This window comes from Brachyhypopomus gauderio, chromosome 14 (assembly GCF_052324685.1).
Source record: "Brachyhypopomus gauderio isolate BG-103 chromosome 14, BGAUD_0.2, whole genome shotgun sequence".
NCBI lineage: Eukaryota > Metazoa > Chordata > Actinopteri > Gymnotiformes > Hypopomidae > Brachyhypopomus > Brachyhypopomus gauderio.
The window spans coordinates 9,077,280-9,099,325 of record NC_135224.1 but is presented as its reverse complement, the minus strand read 5'-3'; the positions used below and the strand labels follow the sequence as shown (position 1 = coordinate 9,099,325).

Below are 22,046 nucleotides of genomic sequence, written 5' to 3'. Positions count from 1 at the left end.
CAAACGCTTACAACAGTTGATCAGATAAACAATTTAAACTTAATTGTAGGCTACTGAAATCCATGATTTAGGTTTCTCTAATTTTGCAGTATTTAAACAAGTGTACAGATTCTTTTTAAAGGAAACATTTTGTATACAATAGTTCCAGGTTTCTACAATAAATAGTTCATTGAACAAAAAACTTACACTGACCCTTAAAGTTGCATTTTAATGTACACACATTAATGTACATACATTTAAGAATCCTCTTCACTTAATACCAACATGCTGTAAACCACAATTGTCCATTCCTATATCCCCATGAATATACAAAAAAGATCACCAACCAACAGTTTAAAAGTTTATTAAATGTCAATTGCAAGGCAAATGGTTGAGACAGCAAACCCCCAGACATCCATGGACTCCAACCTAGAACAAAAGTCAGAGCAAGGTTACAAGGTGGTAGAAAAATAACTGCACACCCATGAGTGATACCATCCAGTCAGAGCGGTACCGGTCAGTCATAATTATCAGCCTGGGGCGGTATCACAATTCATCATTTGTTATTGCAGCATAATGGTGAACAAAGGTGAATAGCTCACCCTTATCTGTGCTCGTGACAGGAAACCTGAAATGAAAATGGGGAAGAATTTAGGAGGACTCCCATAAGCATGACTAGAGTACTTATCAGTGGATTAGATCAGAGAGGTACCAGTCAGTCATTACACATCAGACTGGGGCGGTAACAAAACATCATTTGAACCTATCGAACATTTTGAACAAAAATAAAACAATTCTAACCTTGTATTCAGGTCAGCTTCAGTTATAGTTGGACCAGCCTCAAGGAACTCACTGAAGGGCGGAAAAAGACATTAGTATAAAGGGGATGAGGACCCCACCATAATTACCCATAAGCCTCAGCAGCAGTGAAGGTACCACATACTCTGGTTAGGGATCAATACATCCACCATTTTGTATAACCTGCCATTTTGTCAATCACTATAACCCTGTCAGGCTACCCACAAAGTTAAGGAGAAGGACAAGGTCTTAACTGTACAACTGCAGGCAAATCAGAGCAGTACCAATCAGTCAGCTCAAACTCAGACTGGGGCGGTATCCAACAGCATAATTTCTTATCAGTTTAATGAATGTCCCAGTTAACACTGGCTGCACCTACCTGATACCCATGCCATCCCTTGGTCTAAAAGGCAAGCCACCATCCAACACCAGCTAAAAAGGAAAAAGGAAATTAGGCATTGCAATGCAATTTAATACCACTCTAGGTAGTCATAGCTGGTCCAGTCAGACTGTTGGTAACCCCAACAAGCTCTCCCCTTGTTGCCCTGACACCACCAGTGGGTTCACCTTTTCAGGTTCTAGTGTTGACAAGGCGTAAGACATGTGCAAGTTTCATCACCAAGGCCCAGCAAGTAGTTTGGAGATTGCCAACAAGCATTCTGTATTAGTTCAAATGTTTAGGTTCTCACCCGTTTATCCCAGCACTTTACAACGCAGGAGGTCCACCTTAAATAAAGTTAAACGGCAATTAATTTTTATGAACATGTTAAATGTTGATGTAATTGCAAGGTAATGTAACTGCATCATCAGAAAAAAGAAATTCTCAACAGATGTTCAGACGAACGAGATTCCAAAAAAAATCATCATAAGATGCAGAAAGCTGAAACAGGTCATAGGTGGTCAGAAATACCTGGAATTCAGGGCAGACCGTACTGCATTCCTGTTCTTGTAAATGCAGCCCTGCAGATAAAAAGGAAGAAATTAGGTTCCTGGTGGGTCTCACAGGCACACACAGTGCCCAAGTGTTGTCTCTCAGGTGTTCATAAACTTTTCACAAGGGTTCAAAGTGAGCTTAGGATCTTCATCAACGAGACCAGAGCAATAAAAATAAAGACGGGTTGATCTTTACCTGGACAGCATTCTGCAGAGAACAGTCGAGGCATGACCCGTGGAAAACGTTTTCACCAGAAGTCCCAGTTCCACAAGCAGCAAAGGTACTGGAACAGATCTAATGGAAGAAAAAAGGAAACTGTTGTCCATGACCACATGGTGGAAAATTGGGAGGAGTATACCGTAATCTCTCAGATGTTTCATCGTTTTTCACCTTGGTTCAAACTGAGCTAAGAACATTCATCAGTGAGATCATCTCTGGCACAGACCAAAAAGTCCAAGGACCTTACCACTGGTTAGAAGCAGTCTCCTGCACGCCAAGGCTTCACCTTAGCCACACCCTGAGGAGCAGACATACAAAGCACAATTCAGATGGGACCCACCACAATCAGTTCAACTCAAGTCGTCTTATAAAAAGGTCTGATCAGTGCTTTGGTGCAATGCCATGAGACTAATGTCGTCCAGAAATTACAACGGGTATAAACCCGGTCATCCTTTCAGACCCACCTATGAACATCAAAAAATTAAACCTATACCACCTAAAATCCTAGTGAGATCATGTCTCCAGCACAGACCAAAAAGGCCAAGGACCTTACCACTGGTTAGAAGCAGTCTCCTGCACGCCAAGGCTTCACCTTAGCCACACCCTGAGGAGCAGACATACAAAGCACAATTCAGATGGGACCCACCACAATCAGTTCAACTCAAGTCTTCTTATGAAAGGTCTGATCAGTGCTTTGGTGACTTCAATGCCATGAGACTAATGTCGTCCAGAAATTAAAACGGGTATAAACCCGGTCATCCTTTCAGACCCCACTTACGAACACCAAAAAATTAAACAAACACGTACCACCTAAAATCTTGATGACACGACGCCTGGGGCAACTGGATATGCAATGGAAAAAGAAGTTAAAGTAGAAGCAGGAGGCAAATTCATGATAAAGATCAGATTTGTCTGATCAGACTTGGTGCATAAAATGTCATTTAAACATAAAAATATTGGGATAACCAGAAACATTGGGATAAACCCTGTTCATCACACCACACTACATTCCCAACACATTAAACCAAGAACAGCTTTAATGCAAGACACTTAATCCCTTACAAACACAGACACTTACTCAGACATGACAAGCTCAATGTTGGCCTGGCAGCAGAAATTCAGTCATCCTGCAAACAATGGAAGGGTGAAGCGTGAATGACGGAGCCGGGGACAACATTCTCACATCATAGCGGGCCACACGTGAAGGGTTCAGATTTTTAAAAAGGTAAGCATCACTGGTCATCAGACATATGCTTGTCATTGAGTTCATCATTAAATACCCAGAGAAGAGAAAGAACACCAGAATAAAGGAGCTTACCATGAAGAGGCCCAGTCGGTCCAGAAGACCAGAGAGTCTGCAGAGAGCATTTTGAAGTGTCATACAATGCGGGGAATCAATCTAAACTATTAAACCATTAAACTACTCAGAAAGAACTTGATTCTTCAAAAGAATTCAGAAAGAGAGAGTTCAAAAATCTTCATAGTAGTACGTTAAATAAAAAGCAAAAGTTTAAAATCACACGTGAGGTCAAGTTAAACCTTACCTTGAACACCCGCAGCTCCTGGTCTGTGCAACTACAAACATGGAGAGGAGCATTAGTCGACTGCAGCACGTGCACGCGCCACTGCAGCACGTGCAGCATGCATCACGCGTGGAGTTGAGAAAAAGCGCCCATTTTAAAAAGGTCTCTTCTCAGATAAGATCATTACAATCACAGCATTTCAGAACAGGTCTGTGAAAGTTATCATCATTGAGAGATCAGTAATTGGGAAAGGTTGGCAAGACTCTTCAAGATGGGCCAACTTCGCAAGCTAGCTAATGCGTCACTTTTCCAGCAATAAAACAGCAAATAAGCCACTGCAAGTACATATTAACTTATTAACACGAATACTAAACACAATACACAACAAAGGAGCAACCCCAAGACCTAGATGGTTTTGGATTTGAAAAGGGTAGACAAAATGGGCGAACTTAAATCAAGTACGCTCCCTGCAAGGCTTACAATCAGATATTCATTCATTCCGCTTTAAAGCAGTAGCAATCGTAGACAAGACTGCACAAGATATAAACGTATCAAAAATAACAACATAAATCATTTAAATGTGTTATATATATATATATATATATATATGCAACCTGACTTTTAAAACGTTACTCACCATTCTGTATCCCGCAACAAAGTGGCCGAACGGAAGGAGTCACGGTGTTTTATGGAGCGCGGCTCGAAACTCCACCTTCTTTTTTAACACGCCAAAATAAAAGTCGTGACAATTTTAAGAGGAGCGTAAATTTTGCCTACTATATGTTATTAACACAGTAGCGAAGTAAAAACAAAACAGTGTAATTGTATAATTGTACACATTAAAGTAATGTAAAATTTCGTCGGGTTTTTTTTATTGTGACTATAGTGAATTGTCACTAGCAACGTTTGCAACCCATTTGCGTTAGTTTTAGTATTTCACCACCAGATGGCACAAATTTTACGATTATGATAGGTTGAAGGTTGAACCATGTGGAATAATGCAGTTTGTGCATGTTTTTTTTGGGGTGGAGGGTTAAGCTTTAGTTTGGGTTTCCGGTCACGATAGCAGAGACTTAAGTTCTCTACTGGATCAATTGAGTTTTATGTTGGAACTAACTGATCAGAAGGCAGGTCAGATCTGCATGTCTCGGTCCAAATATCCGCGCATAAACACGAACAGATTGTTTTATTAGCCAAGAATCATAGAGTCCTTTGTTGGCTAATTTCCTTTTTCCTTGACACCACCCCCCCCCCCAAAAAAAAGAAAAAGTGCGTTAAAAGTGCGTTCATTTAGCTTTCTTTATTTCATTTTCTTACATTTCCATTTTTGTCCATGGCATTAATAAAGTAAACTTAAAAACAGAAATTCAGTAGTTCCAGCTCGTGCTTTTCATCTAGACATTCAATCTCATGATAATTAATACCGTATCATATATCACATATTTGCAACTCTGTCAACTGGCTCAGTCTTGACTTCATAGTTGAGAAGAACATTATTTAATGTCATTGAGGACGTTTTTAGGGGAAAAGAGGGATTTTGAATGAACACCATGTGGTGGAGATTTAGGCCCATGTCCAGGGCAACTTTTTTTGCAGACTGAAGACAATGACAAAAGTCCAGGACCTCTGTCTCCATTACCCTGTTCCCAGCTCTTCTGTTTCATAACACCTGGAAAAAGTCCTAAACCGCTCCATTAGGTAGTGTGTGTGTGTGTGTGTGTGTGTGTGTGTGTGTGTGTGTGTGTGTGTGTGTGTGTGAGAGGGGGTGTTCTGTAGGGCAAAAGCTGTGTAGTCACTGCCTAGTTCACCATAATCCTCCAGGCGCTACTGCAATAAACAGACCCCCAAGCACATGCGAAAGTAAACCTTGCTCTGTCACGTTTCACATTGCAGACTATCTTACAGTAAGCCCAGTGTTGAACCTTGATTGTGCATGATTACATATGAAAAAAGCAGAGACTTATCCTAGGCAGACCTTATGTGAAATTCTGTAGTTGTATTTGTAACCTCTGAGTTGTAGCACTACAGTGTGAAGTTGTATAGGTTTGTATAGTAATAAACTTAGGAGGATAAACACAGACAACTGATAAATATACAGCTTGTTCAATGTTATCTATAGTCCACCAGAGCAGCCTTCTTGTTGGCAGACTTGGATGGTGAGGATGAGGATGAGGATGAGGAGGAGGAGACAGGAGTGAGGGTCACACTGTATAAATTGGCAACAAAGGTCTCCCAACCTCGACGAACTGCTCTATCCAACCCCTGAAAAGAAGCAACAATACACAAGTAACAATTTAACCACAGTCCAAACAGGCCACATGCCATATACAGATTATACACAGACTGTTGAGTAACTTCCATCAAAAGAGTATTCAGGTATTTGCTCCAATAAGGTTCAAATGTTCGCATTTCGAGATATCCAGGTGTGATGGGTGTGAAATAGTTTCAGGTCTGACAGGTAAAAAACGGATCACAGAGACTCCATTGTAGGAGTCGCTGATGGGGAAAAAGGGCTGTTTGACTTAGGGAGGTCGGCCATGGCCCTCTGACACCCCTCATCTCCCCTCCCTGTGCCAACAGTGTAAACAGAGAAACTGATTGAAACGCTGGTGCAGGGAACATGTAGATGAGCGTGCGGAGACACGTGAAGTTAAGGAAAACGACGTGCGATGATATCAAAGTGCAGAAGGAAAAGGCCCTCGGCTATGGCTAAAGCCGCCGGCCTCCGGTTAAGCAGGGGCGCCAGCGTGGACAAAGATCCCTCACAATGAATACATTACATCACAAGGAAGTTAATCTGTAACTAGAACTCTACTGTGTAAGCACTATGCAAACTTAAAACTCTCGTGTTATGGTGGAGCACATAAGTCCATGATGGTTTGCAGGAGCATATTGTATTTAGGTTTTTTTTTTTTTGTAGATATTATTTGAAATGATGGGTTAATATTGTGTGTATTCAGGCCAGGATTATAGACTCAGTAGTCATAAGGAGGCTATAACTGTTTAGGAATGTCTGGTATGAGCTTAAGCAGTTGCAGCCCAACCCTTTAAAAACATGTTTTAGATATCGGTATCTTACCTTGCGATAACTCCTAAACGTGCTCCTTTTGGCAACCTTCATCTTCTGGCCATGCACTCTCTCCTCCGTCTCTCCATCCCTCCGCTCCTCCTCCTCTCCCCCTTGTCTCTGCTTCATCTCCAGAATGAGTGCATGATCGTCTGCTTCCTCCCGCAGAGAGAAGTGCGCCAGCAGACACTCCGGAGCTCCGCCGTCCGGTCCCGTCCCGGCTGGCCGCTCCCCTTCTGCGTCCTGACTCCGGTCCGCGGGACCGTCGGCCCGAGTCTCGGCACCGACGGAGGGATGGTCAGGTTTGGCCCTCCTGGAACTCTTCCTGCTCCAACGCAGGCTCAGCCGGCTGGGTTTCCTCTTCAGCAGGGTGGCCCCGTCGTCCTCCATCAAGCCCTGGTCAAGGTCCACCATGCCGGGGTCGTCTTCGTCTGGCGAACCCGGGCCCCCGGGGGCCGAGCCGCGGTTCCATTCTGCCAGCGCAGGATTGGGGGGCGCCTCCTTCTCTCTGGTCTCCATCTCCTTCACCACTTCGGTTTCTCTTTCGTCTAAACGGCCATAAAATCCAGCAGCTGTGTCCAGGAAAGAAGGAGAAGATCGAGGAGCCTTACTTTTCTTGGAACTCTTGCCTATCGTCATGTTAACTGATGTTTTCCGGGTTTTTTTGCAAACTGGAAAGTAAGAAGTAGTGAACAAAATGTGAAAATGTAAAAAAAAATAAATAAATCTTATGCTGTCTACAGGGAGGTTGTCTCAGCGTGAAAGTCTCATTAGGGACGCTTAGGAAACTGAGGGTGCAGATGTTTTTTTGTGCTGTGTGTTTATCTGCGACCTGATCAGAGTGACAGCGTCCAAAGTTCAGTGCACGCGTGTATGTGGGGTGTGTGTGTGTGTGCTATCTGGGCGCCAGTATCAGTCTGCTTCCAGTGTGCTGGAGTCAAAGAGCCCTGCCCCCCACTTTGACCTCACCTCTTCCAGTGTGCTGGAGTCAAAGAGCCCTGCCCCCCACTTTGACCTCACCTCTTCCAGTGTGCTGGAGTCAAAGAGCCCTGCCCCCCACTTTGACCTCACCTCTTCCAGTGTGCTGGAGTCAAAGAGCCCTGCCCCCACTTTGACCTCACCTCTTCCAGTGTGCTGGAGTCAAAGAGCCCTGCCCCCCACTTTGACCTCACCTCTTCCAGTTGTGCTGGGTCTGAGTGTAGTGCCAACACAGATGAGTGTGCGTGACACAGACACGCCGTCACAGACACGCCGTCACAGACACGCCATCACAGACGTCAAACAGGGCTCCAGGACTTTGAACAGCACTGACACTGCATTGCCCTGTGACTTTACCTCATCTCTACTCTACTGTCATACATTAAAGTAGAGATCCAGTTTGAAAAACATCTCCTTGTCCTGTAACTACTGCTTTATGTTGTGATATATGCACGTATGGCTAAGTGGAGTAATACAGTTGTGCTCCTCATACCTGCTGGTGTTTAGTGTCAGGAAGGCAGGACAATGGCTTACCTGCTGTGTTCTGTGTTCCAAGCGGCGTGTTCCGAGTTCTGTGTTCCGTGTTCTGAGTGCCGTGTTCTGTGTTCCGTGTTCCGAGTTCTGTGTTCCGTGTTCTGAGTGCCGTGTTCTGTGTTCTGTGTTCCGTGGCTGTGCTCAGCTCCCTCGGTGTGCTGAGTCCTCAGTACAGTCGCGACTCATACACACACGCACTGGCGTCACAGACCCTGCCTGAACCTGTCATCACTCAAACAATCACTCTATCTCACTTATCCTCCACCCCCAGCTCTCTCTCTCTCTCTCTATTTATCTCTCTCTCGATAAGCCTTGAGAGAAAAAAAGGTTGGTGTTAACATCTAGTAAAACATCTAGTCAAATATAAAACTAACCAGGTGTTGATAGCATCAAAGTACTGAACAGGTCAGCTTATTGTACTAAACGTGAAGTACAATGGGCATACAACACTGCTATGGGAATGATGACAGAGAACTCTATGAAAAGTATTGAATCTCCCATGCATTCAAGTACCAGCAAATCCCAGTGAGTATAAATGTCCCCGAAATTTGGATGTCATCATGGTCATCACCCTGGGTGGGACCACATTACAACATCAAAGGTTTCCACCACAAAAGTCTCTTTATTGCACCACCACTACTACCAACTCATGATAGAAAACATTGCAGAGATTTACTTGAAATAGTTGTGCGCTGTCACATGTTTTATGTTTGATGCATTTCAGTAGAGGGGACGAGAGACGGAAAACTGCTTTTTGAAAGCATCTTGTAAAGTTCTGAAATCGAATGCAAATTGCGATCCTCCATAAAACAAGAAAAATGAGTATGTTCGGTTCTGAGTCAGGTCAGAGTGCACAGGAGGGGTTGGCACGAGAAAGCACCATGCCCGATACCCAGAAGCAGTAGGTGTGCCGTCTAACAAGGAGCGACTGGCAGGAACAGGTCAACCCTTGACGGGGCTCCTCTCAAACGTGCGTGAGTAACCTCACATGTGGAAGGCTTAGTGGTAGTTACATCTGCCATGTCTCTAGCTCATCCAAGTATCATTAGCCAACGATACTGTAAGAAACAGAAACAGCTGGTTGCCAGCTGTGCATGTCGGTGCATGTGATAATGGGTCTGTGTGGATGAGAGTAGAACTTTTATGTTATGGCATGGGTGGGAAGTGGTTCTGAGTCATTATTAAGAGTGGTGCGTGCTTGCCTGTGTTTCTGGCTACTAGGGCTGTTACTCACCTAGCAACATCACCATAGTGATCATGGACTGGCGAATCAGTGAGCATCACCGCTCCATACAAGGTCACGAGAGGCACAGCTAATAAGAGTGACACATCGGTCAAAGACACAGCGCAAGAGGAACCAGGTGTTGACGCTGCTAACAAACACAGGTCTTAAGAGATTATTCACTCAGGTGGCGGTACTTAAAAGGCTTCACCTTGACCGCTAAGGCTCACTGTATGCTATGAGCTCTTGCTAAAACTGCATCGCTGTACGGTTAGATCACACGTATTTGTCACACGATTAAATCAGATCGCCTCTTTATTTCATAGGAGTGGGGAAATGAGAGATCTTGGCCAAGGTAGCTCCGTGCCCTGTGATGTGGACGTCGCACACGTGCACGCTGGCACCAAACCCATCTGGGATGGGTGAGACTGGAACCAGCACATGCAGGAAACCCCAAACTAACCAGAAAGACCAACTGGTCCACCTGGATAAAATATTATCTTTTATTCTAAGGCATTTTATAGGAATTCTGTAACCTTAAGACAACAAATGAAGAGAACAATAAGAAGCAGAGGACATTTGGAGGCATGAGACAGATGTTCTAAACAACTACTTGCATTCTACAGACTGCCATTACAGATATAACCATAGGAAACTGCAAATATTCACAGACACACGCATACAGCCCATCACAATAACCATACACAGAATAGTCATATCGTCAAGGAAACAGAAAAACAATACTGGAGAATAGGAAAGCCATACAAATCACTGGAAAGGATGTGAGGTTTCTTCTACTGTTCAGTCCCGCCCCTGTGAAATGACCCCAGACACCGCCGCAGGTCCCCTGATCGCTCAGACCCACTGTACATACAGCCACACAGTTAAATAGCAACTATCCTGTACAGATATAAATAATGTCATCCTACAGTATATACAATGGAAATTCAATAGGGCACCATCCTTTGACTCATGTTCATTACTCATTCACACCCATTAAGGCCAAAGCCTGTGTTTCACACAAGTAACATTCCTCAAGACCCTCACTTAATACAATTCATGGCATATTGTACTAAAGGTATATGTCTTTTACAGATGTTGACAAACCATAAAAGTGCTTAACTGGATTATTTAGCTTAATTTCTAATCCAGGTGTTGAAGATGCAACAGTATGAACGGCTATCATGAACTGACGTAAACTTTGTACTGCATGCCATAATGCCATATTTGACATGCAGGGCCAATCTGATCTCAGTCTGTAAGAATTCAGAATTAGTGTGGTGTTCTAGTTTGAATACATGTTTTAAATGTTTAAATTATAAGGACTTTTTAGCCCTCCTAAATCATTTTAGATGTTTGTGTGTGTGTGTTTGTGCGTCTCTGTATGCATGTTAGTGTGTGAGCATGTATTTGAGTGTGTGCGTGTATATGGCGACACTTGGAGGAGACGCGTTCACACTTCCACGTTGGGATCCGATCCGATCCCCTGCTTCACCAGAGCGTCCTCTCTCTTCATCTTTGGCTTTTCAGTCCGGGTATGCCACACCAGCACCTGGGTCAACAAAACCAACAAACAAAAAGCACCTGAATTTAGCTGATTTATGGATATGCAGGTTTATCCTGGAACACCTGCCAGATCAAATATGTTCAACCAGACTACACGGTTGATAAAGCAACAAAACAACAAACTGGCTGGCCAAAACCCACCTTAGTGCACATGTCCGCTTTGGGCTCCAGCTCGTCCACTGTGACCAGACTCTGCAGCAAGCTGCTTTCCAGGAAACCCATCTGAGCATCGCCGTCAAATCGAGCTTCGGGATTGGCTAGCAGCAGCTTCAGGGAGACAGCGAAGCCAGCCATGTCTATCGGGAAGGGGCGGCTGGGGCGCCAGCCGGTGTGGAAGCCAACCACCCTGCCGTCCTCCACCACAGGCCGCTCGAACCTCATCCCCCCCACCAGACCCACCGGCCACACAGACACCCTCTGCGTGTGTCGCATCTGAGACGGTTCGAGAAAGAGGGAGAGACAAATTCGCTCACGTAAGGGATCGGCGTGAAGTTGCTGTGGACACTCTAACATAGAAAACTTTTGTTAAAAAACAAGCACAAAAAAAAACCCCTCACTTCCTCAAACAGCTGTAGGCTGTATGTGTTGTCGTCGTCGGCGAAGTACACGACGGCGTCATCGAAGGCGGGGCCCCTCCCCCCCGTGGCGGCAGCCGCCTGCCTGAGCCAGCGCAATCCCTCGTTCCTCTGCTCCACCCCCCGCGGCTTCAGCCAGTTGGGGTCTCCCTCCTGGAGCTTCCGGTCCTTGGGGGTCAGCACGTGGAGGTGGGTATAGGTTAGACGGGAGCTAGCCAAAAAGTCCCGGACCAGAGACGTCTGGCCGGGAGCGTCCTCCACCAGGATCCAGTGGAGCTGAGGAACGTGCAGTAACGTCTGAGTCAAACGGGTAAGCTCCGCCTTCTGCACCAGTCTGGAGGTCAGGAGGGAGATCCAGAGAGAAAGACACTTGAAAACAAACTTTTGCATACATTACTCACCACATCAGCAGCACACTTCAAAACGTGTAACAGTACACCTCCGTACCTGGCGTAGGTAGGTGTTATTACATAGATGGTAGGTAGAGTTTTCTTGGAGGCTTTTGTTGTTTCAGACTTCTTCATTTGCTCGTGTAGTTTATGCAACTCTCCTCTCAATCGAGAGATGGTACGATCCTTCGGCAAGTCGTGCTCTCTACAGTCACAGCGTTGACCTGAAAGAATGGCAAGATCTGTGAATTATTTGATAGTCGTTTATATTGTTAGATCTTATACAGAAATATGTGAGGTGAGACAAGTGTTCTGCCCTGGCCTTACCTAGCTGCATCAGCGCGTACACGAGCCCCAGTAAGGACACCAGGAAGTAGAGCAGGAACACGTTCTTAAGTTTGAGCTTCATTCTTATGGTGCTTTAGGTAATGTGAAGAAAACTGGTGAGACTGGCGCAAATACGACCACTAGGAACGCCAAGAGAACACAGCTATGCCCTTTAACCGAACCGACTTATTAGCAGAGGCAACAGTATGGAAATAAAGAAATGTTTTCCAACTCAACACGTCCAATAATGCCCATTAACCAATCCTGGGTAACATAGCTAGTTTAGTTAGGTTAGCTAATGTTGGTGTGTCGGCTATTTGACAGTGGCATTGGGAGCTAGGAACGTACCACCAACCTTACAAATCCAGTCGTGCAAGCACAATAGCCTTCCCAATGTCTTTTTAATTCGCATAACTAGCGTCATTATGCGCAAAATAGATATACAGCATTCGTATACATAAAACACCATTCATTGTGTCCATTTTACAACCCGTTCCAGCAGTTTCCGCTGTGGAGCAACTTCGATTGCAGTCCCCCGGACAAAAGGACGAACGACTGTAGTTCCGTGCCTAGTGCGTCAGTAGCGGGATATTTCTATAACCACTTAGAAATGAATATGGATTGTACAAAAATGGTAAATTAAACAACGCTGAGTCAAACAAGTTTCCTTTATTTGTTGCATACAAATAAAACACTGAAAGCTGAAATGACTTTCCCTTTCTGCATTAACAACACAGCACAAGACAGGAATACTCCTTTGTGAAACATCTGGTCACTTTCGTTTGTAAATGTCAGTTCCCCAAAAGACATTTTGGAAGGTAAATAAAATGAACATGGAAAAGATTATATACAGTTCAGAAAAAATGAGGATTTACAGAAATGACATGATAAAAAGAATGCATTGATGCTTAAAAAGGGGGGAAAGCACTTTTTCTACACTAAGGGTCCACTGCAACACACATCAATCCCTTCATCAAAACGATAGAGAACGTCGACATATTCTCAACACCGATCCCCTATATATAGCCATTATAAAACGTTTGTTATAGGTTTGATTTAGTTGAATGACCTGAGACAGACTAGTTTGAGTGATTATAAAGAATACAAGTCATTGTATTCAGCTTCTCAAAGTAATACGTTTGGGCAAAGCTCCTTGTATTTTTGTTCAACTATATGTATGAGTACCCTGAAAGAGCAAGAGAGAGACAAATGGCAGTAACAACCCATTTGACACACTCGCACTCACTGAAAACAATGCTCAGCAGCTCGGGAGACTGGGAACTGTAGTCCAGAAAAGCAGAAATCGCAGTCTTTAGCTCTCTTTGTGTTCATCAGGGCATGATGTGCAGATCTACAAGTACAAACTCACCATGCTGGTTCCTGAGGTGAGGAGAAGAGTTCATTACACCGAGCCGTCACAAATGGGCCGTTACTGCCATCTCCACCATTTCGAAACGGAAAGGAACTGAGGATAGAGCGCAGCTACTGTACTTTCAGCTATGGAGGACTGTCGAGTTAAAACTATACAAAAGCAAAGAGGACCTTCATAGATGCGCTGCTGCTATAAGAGATCAGTCTAAAGCCTAATTCAGTCAGCACTCCACAAACCGAACTTTGATAGGCCTCAATTTGAGTGTTAGAAGAGCACCATTTAAATAACTTATCCAAAAAAGCCAGCCACTGAGACCCCCCCCCCCTTTCACTGCTTCCAGACCGCTAACTCTGTGAAATACGATAGTCACAACCAAAAATAGAGGTAGAAAAAAATAACAATTCTGGTGCTAAAATAAAACCACTAGCTTTAACTCTCTTCCTCACAGACTTAAATCACTGATGCAATGCCCTTTATTAAGAACCAATCCAGGTTTAAAAAAAAAAAAAAAACTATATAAATCAAATTTCCTCATAGCTTTTCACCTACTTTGCATCCATATTAAACAAAAATCAAGCATTAATTGGTTGATAAAATGTCATTTGAAACTAAATTTACCTTTCACTTTTACTGTTGTTTCCACTGATCTACTTCTCTGCCATCTTAAGTATAACTAATCAACAGAAAAAACAGGAGTCTTTCCTTTCTGAAATTTCTTTTCATTTTCTTACGCTGACCTTTTTATCTGAGTACCTTATGAACTGTAACTTGCTTACAAAATGTCTCTCCTTAAAATCTGAGGTCAACAGAGGACGTTCATGGTAACATAATCCATCTCAGCTGAGGCAGGCTTCGTAATATCCTTCCTAGGGTGTCTAACACAGCGGACGCCGAAGGTGCTCTAACCGGCTCCAGCTCGGTAGGCGAGTTTGGCTCGTGAACGGTGTGACTGCACTAGACGTGAGGGATGTTCAGATGGAGGTAACGAGGGGCAGAGAGGGGACCGCTGACGGAGGTTTATGAAGAGGAGCGCGTCCGTGAGGGGAGGACTCAGGTCTAGTGGCAGCAGCCTCCGCAGTGACCGCCGGCGTGCGCGTGACCCGACGCCTCGCCGAACTTCGTCCGCCGACTGAGGATCTCGTAGGAGCAGTCGTCGCCGCAGCAACCGGACATGCTGGGGGAGGTGTCGTCGATCTCGAACCTGAGGCAAAGAGCAGCGGTTGAGTCTTCACACTAACAGGGCCCAACATCGCCGGGACAGTGAACATGCAGCAACACTACGGACAGCATCCTAACCAACGATACAGGTCATGTGTGGAATTTGATCGTTTGGAGTTCAGCATAGCGGGCCTCAAGGTGAGATGGTTTTGTTTGTCTTAATCCGATTACATATCTTACTTATGAGTGTGATATCATAATGATAAATATACATATGCAAGACTCTCTGGAAAAGAGTGTCTGTCAAATCCTGCACCAGAATGAAATGCACACAAAGATGATGTAAAGACAGGCGACCGGCTTCATTAACATTTGTCTCCCCATCTCTTGGATTTGATAGCTTTCAGTCCTGCTGTTTATGTGGCTTAATGATAGTCATAGATGTAGTTCACTTTCATTTACATTACTAAGCTTTTAGTAATTATTTAATAAATTAATAGGAAATCACAATTTATGAACGCTTGTTCTTCTATAGATCAGAGCTGTTCGCAAAGGTAATTTACAACAATTAATTCAATGTCAGGCTTAATCTGATATGGCACAGACATAGAAATTGACTTTACAACTTAGTTTGAATAAGAGTACCAAAATAGCCTTGCATGAGGCCCATTATAGTCATGTAGAATATGACTACGAGGTTAAAGGTCAGAACGACAGCTTTAAATCAAAGTCATGTACACTTACTCTGGCTAAATCCAAGATCAAATCTAAACGTGAATGCACCTGAAATGCTTCTGAATACCTGAATTCCTGCAGCTCTTGATATTGGCACTTACATAATCAATAAAGACAAATGAGTCTACTGTCCTCGTGATTCTTAGTAAAATGTGAGCTGGCCTGTCTGGTTTTGAGGCTTACAAGAAGCTTTCAACATGCACAAAATCCAAAAAAAAAAAAAAAAAAAAAAAAAAAACATCACGTTCAGTTATTATTTCACATTTGCCAGACCTGGTTATGTGTTCTCCAACAATGTAAGGTAGATTTAGTCATTGACAACTGCTGGTGGCTAAAAACTACAAACTACATCTTAAAGCTGGAATCACTTTCGTTCTTACCGTCTGTCCTATCACTCAAGCTGTGGGGTGACCAAAGTGGAACTGTTTGGCAAGTTACCGTATATATTTAGAATAAAAATATGTTTCTATACTTGTTCACTCTGTTAGTCTGACATCAGTGTAAATTGTTTGGAAATCAAAGATGTTTCACATGGTCAACTAAGCCAAGTTAAGGCTCTAGATGCGCCCACCACATTTTAAATATTTAAGGCATTTTTTAAGGTCTATAGGGCATTTTAAAAGCTCTGCTGTGTATTAACTAAACTCACACAGCATCATAAAAAACAACAACAAAAAAAAACCCAACAAAACAAAACAAGGCTCAACCAAGAGGCTGACTATAGCTGAATCAGTAGCTAAGCTCCTAATAAGGGTATAACTTGGCATCTAATGGGGTGGAACATAATAACAAAACAATAAAGTGTCTCTTGTCCATTACTTTTGGACTACACTGTACACACATTTAAATAAATCATATATGTGAACAATAAACAGGAAGTTAATCTATATAAACGTATTTAGGAAGTGAAAGAACTTTAACTTACTGTAAGGCCTCCCGAAAGAACTGGTAGGCCCCATGATTGTGTTTGAATACTGTCAGCATTACCTTCTTCATCTGTGTACTGAAACAAGACAGAACACACAGCATTAGGCACCCTAGCCATTCACCCTGAGGGTTTTAGTACACAGAAAAGTAATGAATGACCCACCAAGCAGAGTCTTGTGAGCATTTTGTGGAGGTCACTTTTGTGAAACCAAAGTGATTAATAAATGTTTTGCCTGTGTAACCACAGTTTACTGTCACTGAAATCAATGTGGGTTAACTGCCGGGAGCACGACGAGTTGTGAGGTAGCAGGATATCTACTGACAGCACCGACACACACGGGACATTTTACCTGTTGGCGATGAGCTGGAGGATCTGGATGAGGAACTTCCCCAAACCTTTCCGTCTGACTCTGCTCTCCAGCTGAACTTCATAACTGAGGAAAGTGTTTGAAAGCATCACTCCCACACGCTGGCATGATATCTGACATTAAAGTGCACTCGCACAAAACACTCACAATGCAAAAAATCAGAGGTACAGCCCAATTCGAACATGGCCATGTGTAAAAAATAACCAACCGTACCAGTATAACACCTCATCGCCACATTCAACATCAAATCGAAAATGAGAGAAAGCGACAGGGGCGGAGTCAGCGTCGCGGGCCAGGAGATACCACGCCCTCTCATCCTTCATCTCCTCCCTCTTCTCCCTCTCTTTCCATCCCCACTCGCTCTGTTCATATCTAGAATACATTAAAGAAGGCACTTCTTACAAATAAGGCACCCTGAAACACTTCCAACACTTCCATTAAAACCTACGAATTCATTGTTGACATACTGCAGGAACGGCATAACTTTGTTATGGGGAAATGAGGGATTCTAAATGAGGGAATTACAAAGATAAAACAATCTCACAAAGTGTGAAGGACATTCCCACATAGGTGTGCCACACTGATATTAAATGATCTGTTCAGTTACAGGTCATCTCTGGTTTCCTCATTGAGCATCATGCTACATCGGCTACACAAGTATCAAATAAGGATCCAGAAAACCAGGATCACGGCGCAAATTTCTTCACCTACGACAAATGAACAAAAACAAACTAACGCCAATCTGATTTTTGTGCTTAATACCTACAGCGTCTGCATGTTGGCTCTGGTCAGCTCATAGGCCCACTCCACAGTAATCGCAGACAGCGCCGAAACCCGCTTACACTCGATCTCCAGATTTAACCTGCCTCAGGACAAACAGCCCAACCAGTCACAGCAATCCCCAAGGCCTGGGAAAGATCTCTTGGAGAAGCGACACGTCGTGCACCGCCCACTTACCCATTTCTGTCGTACTTTTTGAACACTGGAAAAGCAGACAGAGGGTCGTCCAGCTGTAGGGAGAAAGAATCCAGTAGATCAAAATGAGAATAAAACAAGATCCACTCCCAAATGCAAGTGTAAATATTTTAGGGATCTCGGGAAAGACCTTTGACCTTATTGGCTGCGTCCACTTTGGCGCAAACAGCATCCATCGCTGCCCTTTCTTCAAGCCGTCTCTGTTTCTTCTCCTTTGCTCTATTTGACTTCCTCTGCAGGTAGAGAGAGAACAAGCTTGTAAATGATCATTACTGAGGGAGGCCCAAACTCTCTGAAGCAGTAGGGTGATACACAACACATTCCTCACAGTTCCACCTTTGGGGTTTGTGGCTTTTAGAGCATGAGCGTACACATTCAGGTGGAATATAACCAATGTTAATGAGAGAGATTTCAGACCATTTCTCTCTCATCACATGGGAACACATATAGAAGACAAAGTTGAGCCCAGCACCGGCTGCAGAGTAAATATAGGAGAACGGTGCCCTGCTACAAGTGGAAGAAAACGGATGCAGTGTCAAGGTACCGAGCACTTTGCCCTACTTAGACCCAAACATAGCGCCCAGATTTAGATTATATTGTCTTGCTAGGCCGATCTGACTTAAATCTCTCCATTCAGGCCGATCTGACTTAAATCTCTCGCTTCATCGGGCCACTACATGCTCGCTGTCGGCCTGTGTAAACGTGACAGCCTGTAACCGACACCATGCCGATGATCGGAAGTCCGGGGGAGAAAAAGTCAAAGACACAGTCATATAAAGGTTGACAATCAGTCCCAAACAGTCGCCCGGGCCAGAACAAATGTCCATACTTGATGATAATAACAATATTAACGCGCACAAGCCCATCACGGACACACACATGCTTCACACCGCCAACGTGCCCGTCCTCGCCGGGCGGCACAAAAGGACGTGAAGCTGTTATTTCACCTACTCATAGTCCAACACAAGTCAGAACCGAACACGTACAATGTCTTCACTTCCATTACGACGCCGGTTGGTGTGAAACGGCGCAGAAAAACCAGCGTTGCCATCAATTGCGGGAAATTGTGCAAGTTTACAATTGTTAGCGAGGAGCAGAACTGTTGAGCGGGTCCTGGACCGGTGGTTCGGGAATATACCGAGGTGCCCAGATCTGAACAGGCGTCCCGGCCGGGCTTTCACTACAACATGATCGGCTTTTCTCTCTCCATCACCCTCGCGCTCTCTCTCTCTCCTCCGGGATCTGGGTTTGGGTCTTTGTTCAACACGCCTCCACCAGAACCACCGCGGGGAAGCGAGCGACGAGTAAAATACCCCCCCCCCTCCTGAACCGAACTCACCCCCATTTCGTGTACGATACCGGTCGTGCCGGAGAAACGTGTGAATGCTCGGTTATTTCTGGCGGTCTTCTCGCCAGAAAGCAGCGTGTGGAGATAAGATGGAGTTTGGAGCCGGAGCGGCTGCGATGCTAGGCGGCTAACCGCGGAGCTGCTCTAAACTACCTCAGCGTTAGCCGGCGTGGCTAGCTCAACACCGCGGCCCAGCCTAAACCGTCGACGTTAGCTCGCATGCTACGTTTAATTCCCCTCGGTTTGTAAGCAGGGACGATAATGAGGTCTGGGGCTAGCTATGTTCTAGTCTTCCTTCCTTTTTTCCTTTCCTCCCTCCTCTCTTTCTCCCCCCCTCCTCCTCGTCCACCGCTGCCGCTCTCGGGGAAATGACGACAGAGGTTTGGGGCTCATGTCCGTTGGCGGTTCCTCGCGACCGCGTCCTGCACAGGTGGATAACTATGGACACTTTTGGGTCTTTCGCAGGTTATGGTCATTTAGACGCGTGTCCAGAGGTGTATTAGGGGATTTAGAAGTGTATTCAGCCCTCGGATTAAAGACATTTGTGTTTATGTACGTGTGTCTGCTATGGAAAGAAATTAGTCTCAAAACTCCTTACAAATGTGTAAATGATAATCCACAAATTACACATATATCACAAATACATTTCACTGTTCACAAATAAATACATTTCATTTTGTGTCTCACAATCTGAAATTTGTACAAACACTGTTCAACTTTTATAAATACATCGTAATTTGTATGTGAAACTGAATATGTTTCATTTATATTTACTTGCATATTTTTTAAAAGCTTAAGTCTCAAAATTAAAATTTAGTTATAAAATGGTGCATCTGCATTTGTGGATCACGTTGTTTTTTTGTTCATTTCCTCTCGCGTATTTTGAGTTTTGAGACTTTCCTCGCGCATTTCTGCACCCGATCCACACACAAATGCACCACTCCATTCACAAAGGTGGCAACAAGTGAATAAGCCGCCACAAGGGGGCGCTTTTGATTTGGCGGAATGGTGTAATAGGCCGTATGTGAAGCCCGTTTTCGTTCTGATCCGCTCCACTCTCTCCGTACTACATGCCCGTTAGCTGATAAAAATGATATGTTATATTGCACTTACCAAAAAAGTTTCTCGTCACAGAATCCTGTACTTTGTTTAAACCGAGACGTTTTCTGAAAAACTATTTTCCTCACACTGAATGACGATTTTGACGTCACAAGACACCGCGTGACCGCGCTAAACCAATCACGCAACGGATTTACGGCAACAAACTGGAAAAAATGACAACCTGCCTAGTGCTGTCAAATATAACCTACAGAAAGGAATCTCCCAAAATAGAATTTTATAGTGGGCATAAAATAATTATCAACAATATCGTTGATTAATATTATTTTATGCCCACTTTATATACAATAATGCACTATTTAATATTTAATTGGCCCTCAGAAATACATGAATGAGCATTATCATAATGCTCATTCATGTATTTCTGAATTAGGCCAAATTAATACTAAATAGTGGGTTATTTACAGTACAAATCACAATAATGCAAGTGACCTTTCATGTTGTCAGCTGATCAATTAATGGAAACAATTCTAATAATTATTGATAGCCATTCATGTGTTTGTAACAGGGGCTAAATGAATTCCAAGCAGTGCTTTATTTATAGAACAGCTATTGTGCAAGTGGATGATAAGGTTATTTTTCATGTTGTCATTTTTATAAATAAATGGAAATAATTGTAATTATCAATAATTATCAATAAGGACCCTTCAGGTATTCATTTATTCACTAACAACACATAAAAAACTATCAAAACAATGAGGGCATACACATCAACTGGCATTTACATCAACCGGCATAAACTTATATACATAACCATAATAAAAGGAATGACAATGATACAAATAGAATAGAAGTAAAATCTCTCTCTCTCTCTCTCTCTCTCTCTCTCTCTCTCTCTCTCTCACACACACACACACACACACATATACACATATACACATGCTATTCCTCACTGTCAGTGTCAGGGCAGCTATCATCATCTTTATCCTCTGTTTCCTTTGTGTTCACACAGCTGGAACACCTGCACAAGTCTGTACAACAGAGTCCTGCAGAGAAACAGGAGAATCTGTTTGTCTCACAGGCACTCCCTCTGCAACCACAGTGTGTGACATGTAGAACAGAATGAGGGGCTGGATTTCTTGTCATCATGTCACTTGAAGGTTTCCATCTTCAGTCTCTGTCCTTGATGTGAATGAGGATGCTCTGGTCATCCTTCACTTCAACAGCTTCCTGCAACTTACCTTGTACAAAAGAAAAGAACAAAGGATGAATAAATAGGCAGGAAAAAAATGAAGACTTCATTTTTCCTGGTAGTGTAGTGTTGTAAAAATGGTGTTAGGTGTTGCACCCAAAAAAAGGATTTATTGTGCACACAGATGTACAGCACAGCCAAGACACACCTCTAGAGACAAGTCTGGTTGCTGGGGCCGCCCAGCAACACACAGGGACAGTCCCAAGTGTTCAAGTGTGAGAGAGGGGCAGTGGGGGGTTGGGGAATGGACCGGGGGACGGGCTTGCTGCTGTAAAGCAGTGTGTTGACCAAACAGGGCATCAGGCTGAGGAGCCACAATTCTAAACAGGTATTCAGTGGCATATTAACATCAGGCATGCTTTGACATTTATACAAACATACCCAGTACCCCATTCAAGTCAAAGTGTGCTTCATTCTATATCAAAGATCTAAAACACTGGGGGGGGGGGGCATATTATAGGCATGGGGATGTTATGTATTGGAAAGTAATTTCACACCCACACACATGCACAACACATTATGGCAATTCAGACATACATTGATATTAGAATTAGACAAATACAAGGATTGTGTAGCAGTGTAGGCTACATAGTCATTCAACTTCTCCCAACATCTGTGTGTGTGTGTGTGTTGGGCGATGGGATGCATTTGCATAGACTACCTACTGTGTGGTGGGGGTGAGGGTGATACCCAGTCTTACCTGCAGTTAAAGTCTGTGTTTTTGTCAAAGCTTCTTTTTGG

General features: G+C 43.7%; 3 protein-coding genes, 1 long non-coding RNA gene and 5 other non-coding genes across 11 annotated transcripts; all 9 read right to left on the bottom strand.

Moving 5' to 3' along the window:
• Positions 1–327: 327 nt before the first annotated feature.
• LOC143475344 (uncharacterized) lies at positions 328–3,590 on the bottom strand. Its single transcript, XR_013121002.1, has 13 exons — positions 3,475–3,590; positions 3,249–3,285; positions 3,009–3,057; positions 2,738–2,772; positions 2,484–2,534; positions 2,178–2,228; positions 1,907–2,005; positions 1,688–1,737; positions 1,467–1,503; positions 1,157–1,209; positions 781–831; positions 582–607; positions 328–408 (listed from the first exon to the last, which is right to left on the bottom strand). It is a non-coding gene; the product is annotated as an uncharacterized LOC143475344 (long non-coding RNA).
• On the bottom strand, positions 477–546 carry LOC143475815 (small nucleolar RNA SNORD31). The gene has a single exon (XR_013121128.1). It is a non-coding gene; the product is annotated as a small nucleolar RNA SNORD31 (small nucleolar RNA).
• On the bottom strand, positions 674–743 carry LOC143475817 (small nucleolar RNA SNORD31). Its single transcript, XR_013121129.1, has one exon. It is a non-coding gene; the product is annotated as a small nucleolar RNA SNORD31 (small nucleolar RNA).
• Positions 1,277–1,401, bottom strand: LOC143475819 (small nucleolar RNA SNORD22). Its single transcript, XR_013121131.1, has one exon. It is a non-coding gene; the product is annotated as a small nucleolar RNA SNORD22 (small nucleolar RNA).
• Positions 1,579–1,648, bottom strand: LOC143475814 (small nucleolar RNA SNORD30). Its single transcript, XR_013121127.1, has one exon. It is a non-coding gene; the product is annotated as a small nucleolar RNA SNORD30 (small nucleolar RNA).
• LOC143475813 (small nucleolar RNA SNORD29) lies at positions 1,805–1,870 on the bottom strand. Its single transcript, XR_013121126.1, has one exon. It is a non-coding gene; the product is annotated as a small nucleolar RNA SNORD29 (small nucleolar RNA).
• Positions 3,591–4,752: 1,162 nt separating the features above from the next.
• LOC143474687 (uncharacterized) lies at positions 4,753–9,591 on the bottom strand. 2 transcript variants are annotated; one of them, XM_076972213.1, is made up of 3 exons: positions 8,033–9,591; positions 6,533–7,191; positions 4,753–5,715 (listed from the first exon to the last, which is right to left on the bottom strand). In XM_076972213.1, the coding sequence occupies exons 2-3, from the start codon at positions 7,157–7,159 to the stop codon at positions 5,563–5,565; spliced, it is 780 nt and encodes a 259-aa protein (XP_076828328.1). In that variant the 5' UTR covers positions 7,160–7,191; positions 8,033–9,591; the 3' UTR covers positions 4,753–5,562. The 2 variants fall into 2 exon arrangements, with proteins under 2 accessions (XP_076828328.1, XP_076828329.1); XM_076972214.1 differs by having other exon boundaries at positions 6,533–7,092.
• A 142-nt stretch (positions 9,592–9,733) lies between these two features.
• On the bottom strand, positions 9,734–12,630 carry b3gat3 (beta-1,3-glucuronyltransferase 3 (glucuronosyltransferase I)). The gene is made up of 5 exons (XM_076972212.1): positions 12,112–12,630; positions 11,843–12,008; positions 11,378–11,729; positions 10,962–11,252; positions 9,734–10,806 (listed from the first exon to the last, which is right to left on the bottom strand). Exons 1-5 carry the CDS (start codon positions 12,191–12,193, stop codon positions 10,708–10,710), a joined length of 990 nt encoding a protein of 329 aa, XP_076828327.1. The 5' UTR covers positions 12,194–12,630; the 3' UTR covers positions 9,734–10,707.
• A 130-nt stretch (positions 12,631–12,760) lies between these two features.
• On the bottom strand, positions 12,761–19,498 carry naa40 (N-alpha-acetyltransferase 40, NatD catalytic subunit). 2 transcript variants are annotated; one of them, XM_076972215.1, is made up of 8 exons: positions 18,986–19,498; positions 17,784–17,879; positions 17,629–17,681; positions 17,438–17,533; positions 16,885–17,043; positions 16,654–16,737; positions 16,302–16,379; positions 12,761–14,684 (listed from the first exon to the last, which is right to left on the bottom strand). In XM_076972215.1, exons 1-8 carry the CDS (start codon positions 18,989–18,991, stop codon positions 14,540–14,542), a joined length of 717 nt encoding a protein of 238 aa, XP_076828330.1. In that variant the 5' UTR covers positions 18,992–19,498; the 3' UTR covers positions 12,761–14,539. The 2 variants fall into 2 exon arrangements, with proteins under 2 accessions (XP_076828330.1, XP_076828331.1); XM_076972216.1 differs by lacking the exon at positions 18,986–19,498 and adding an exon at positions 18,633–18,764.
• Positions 19,499–22,046: the final 2,548 nt, after the last annotated feature.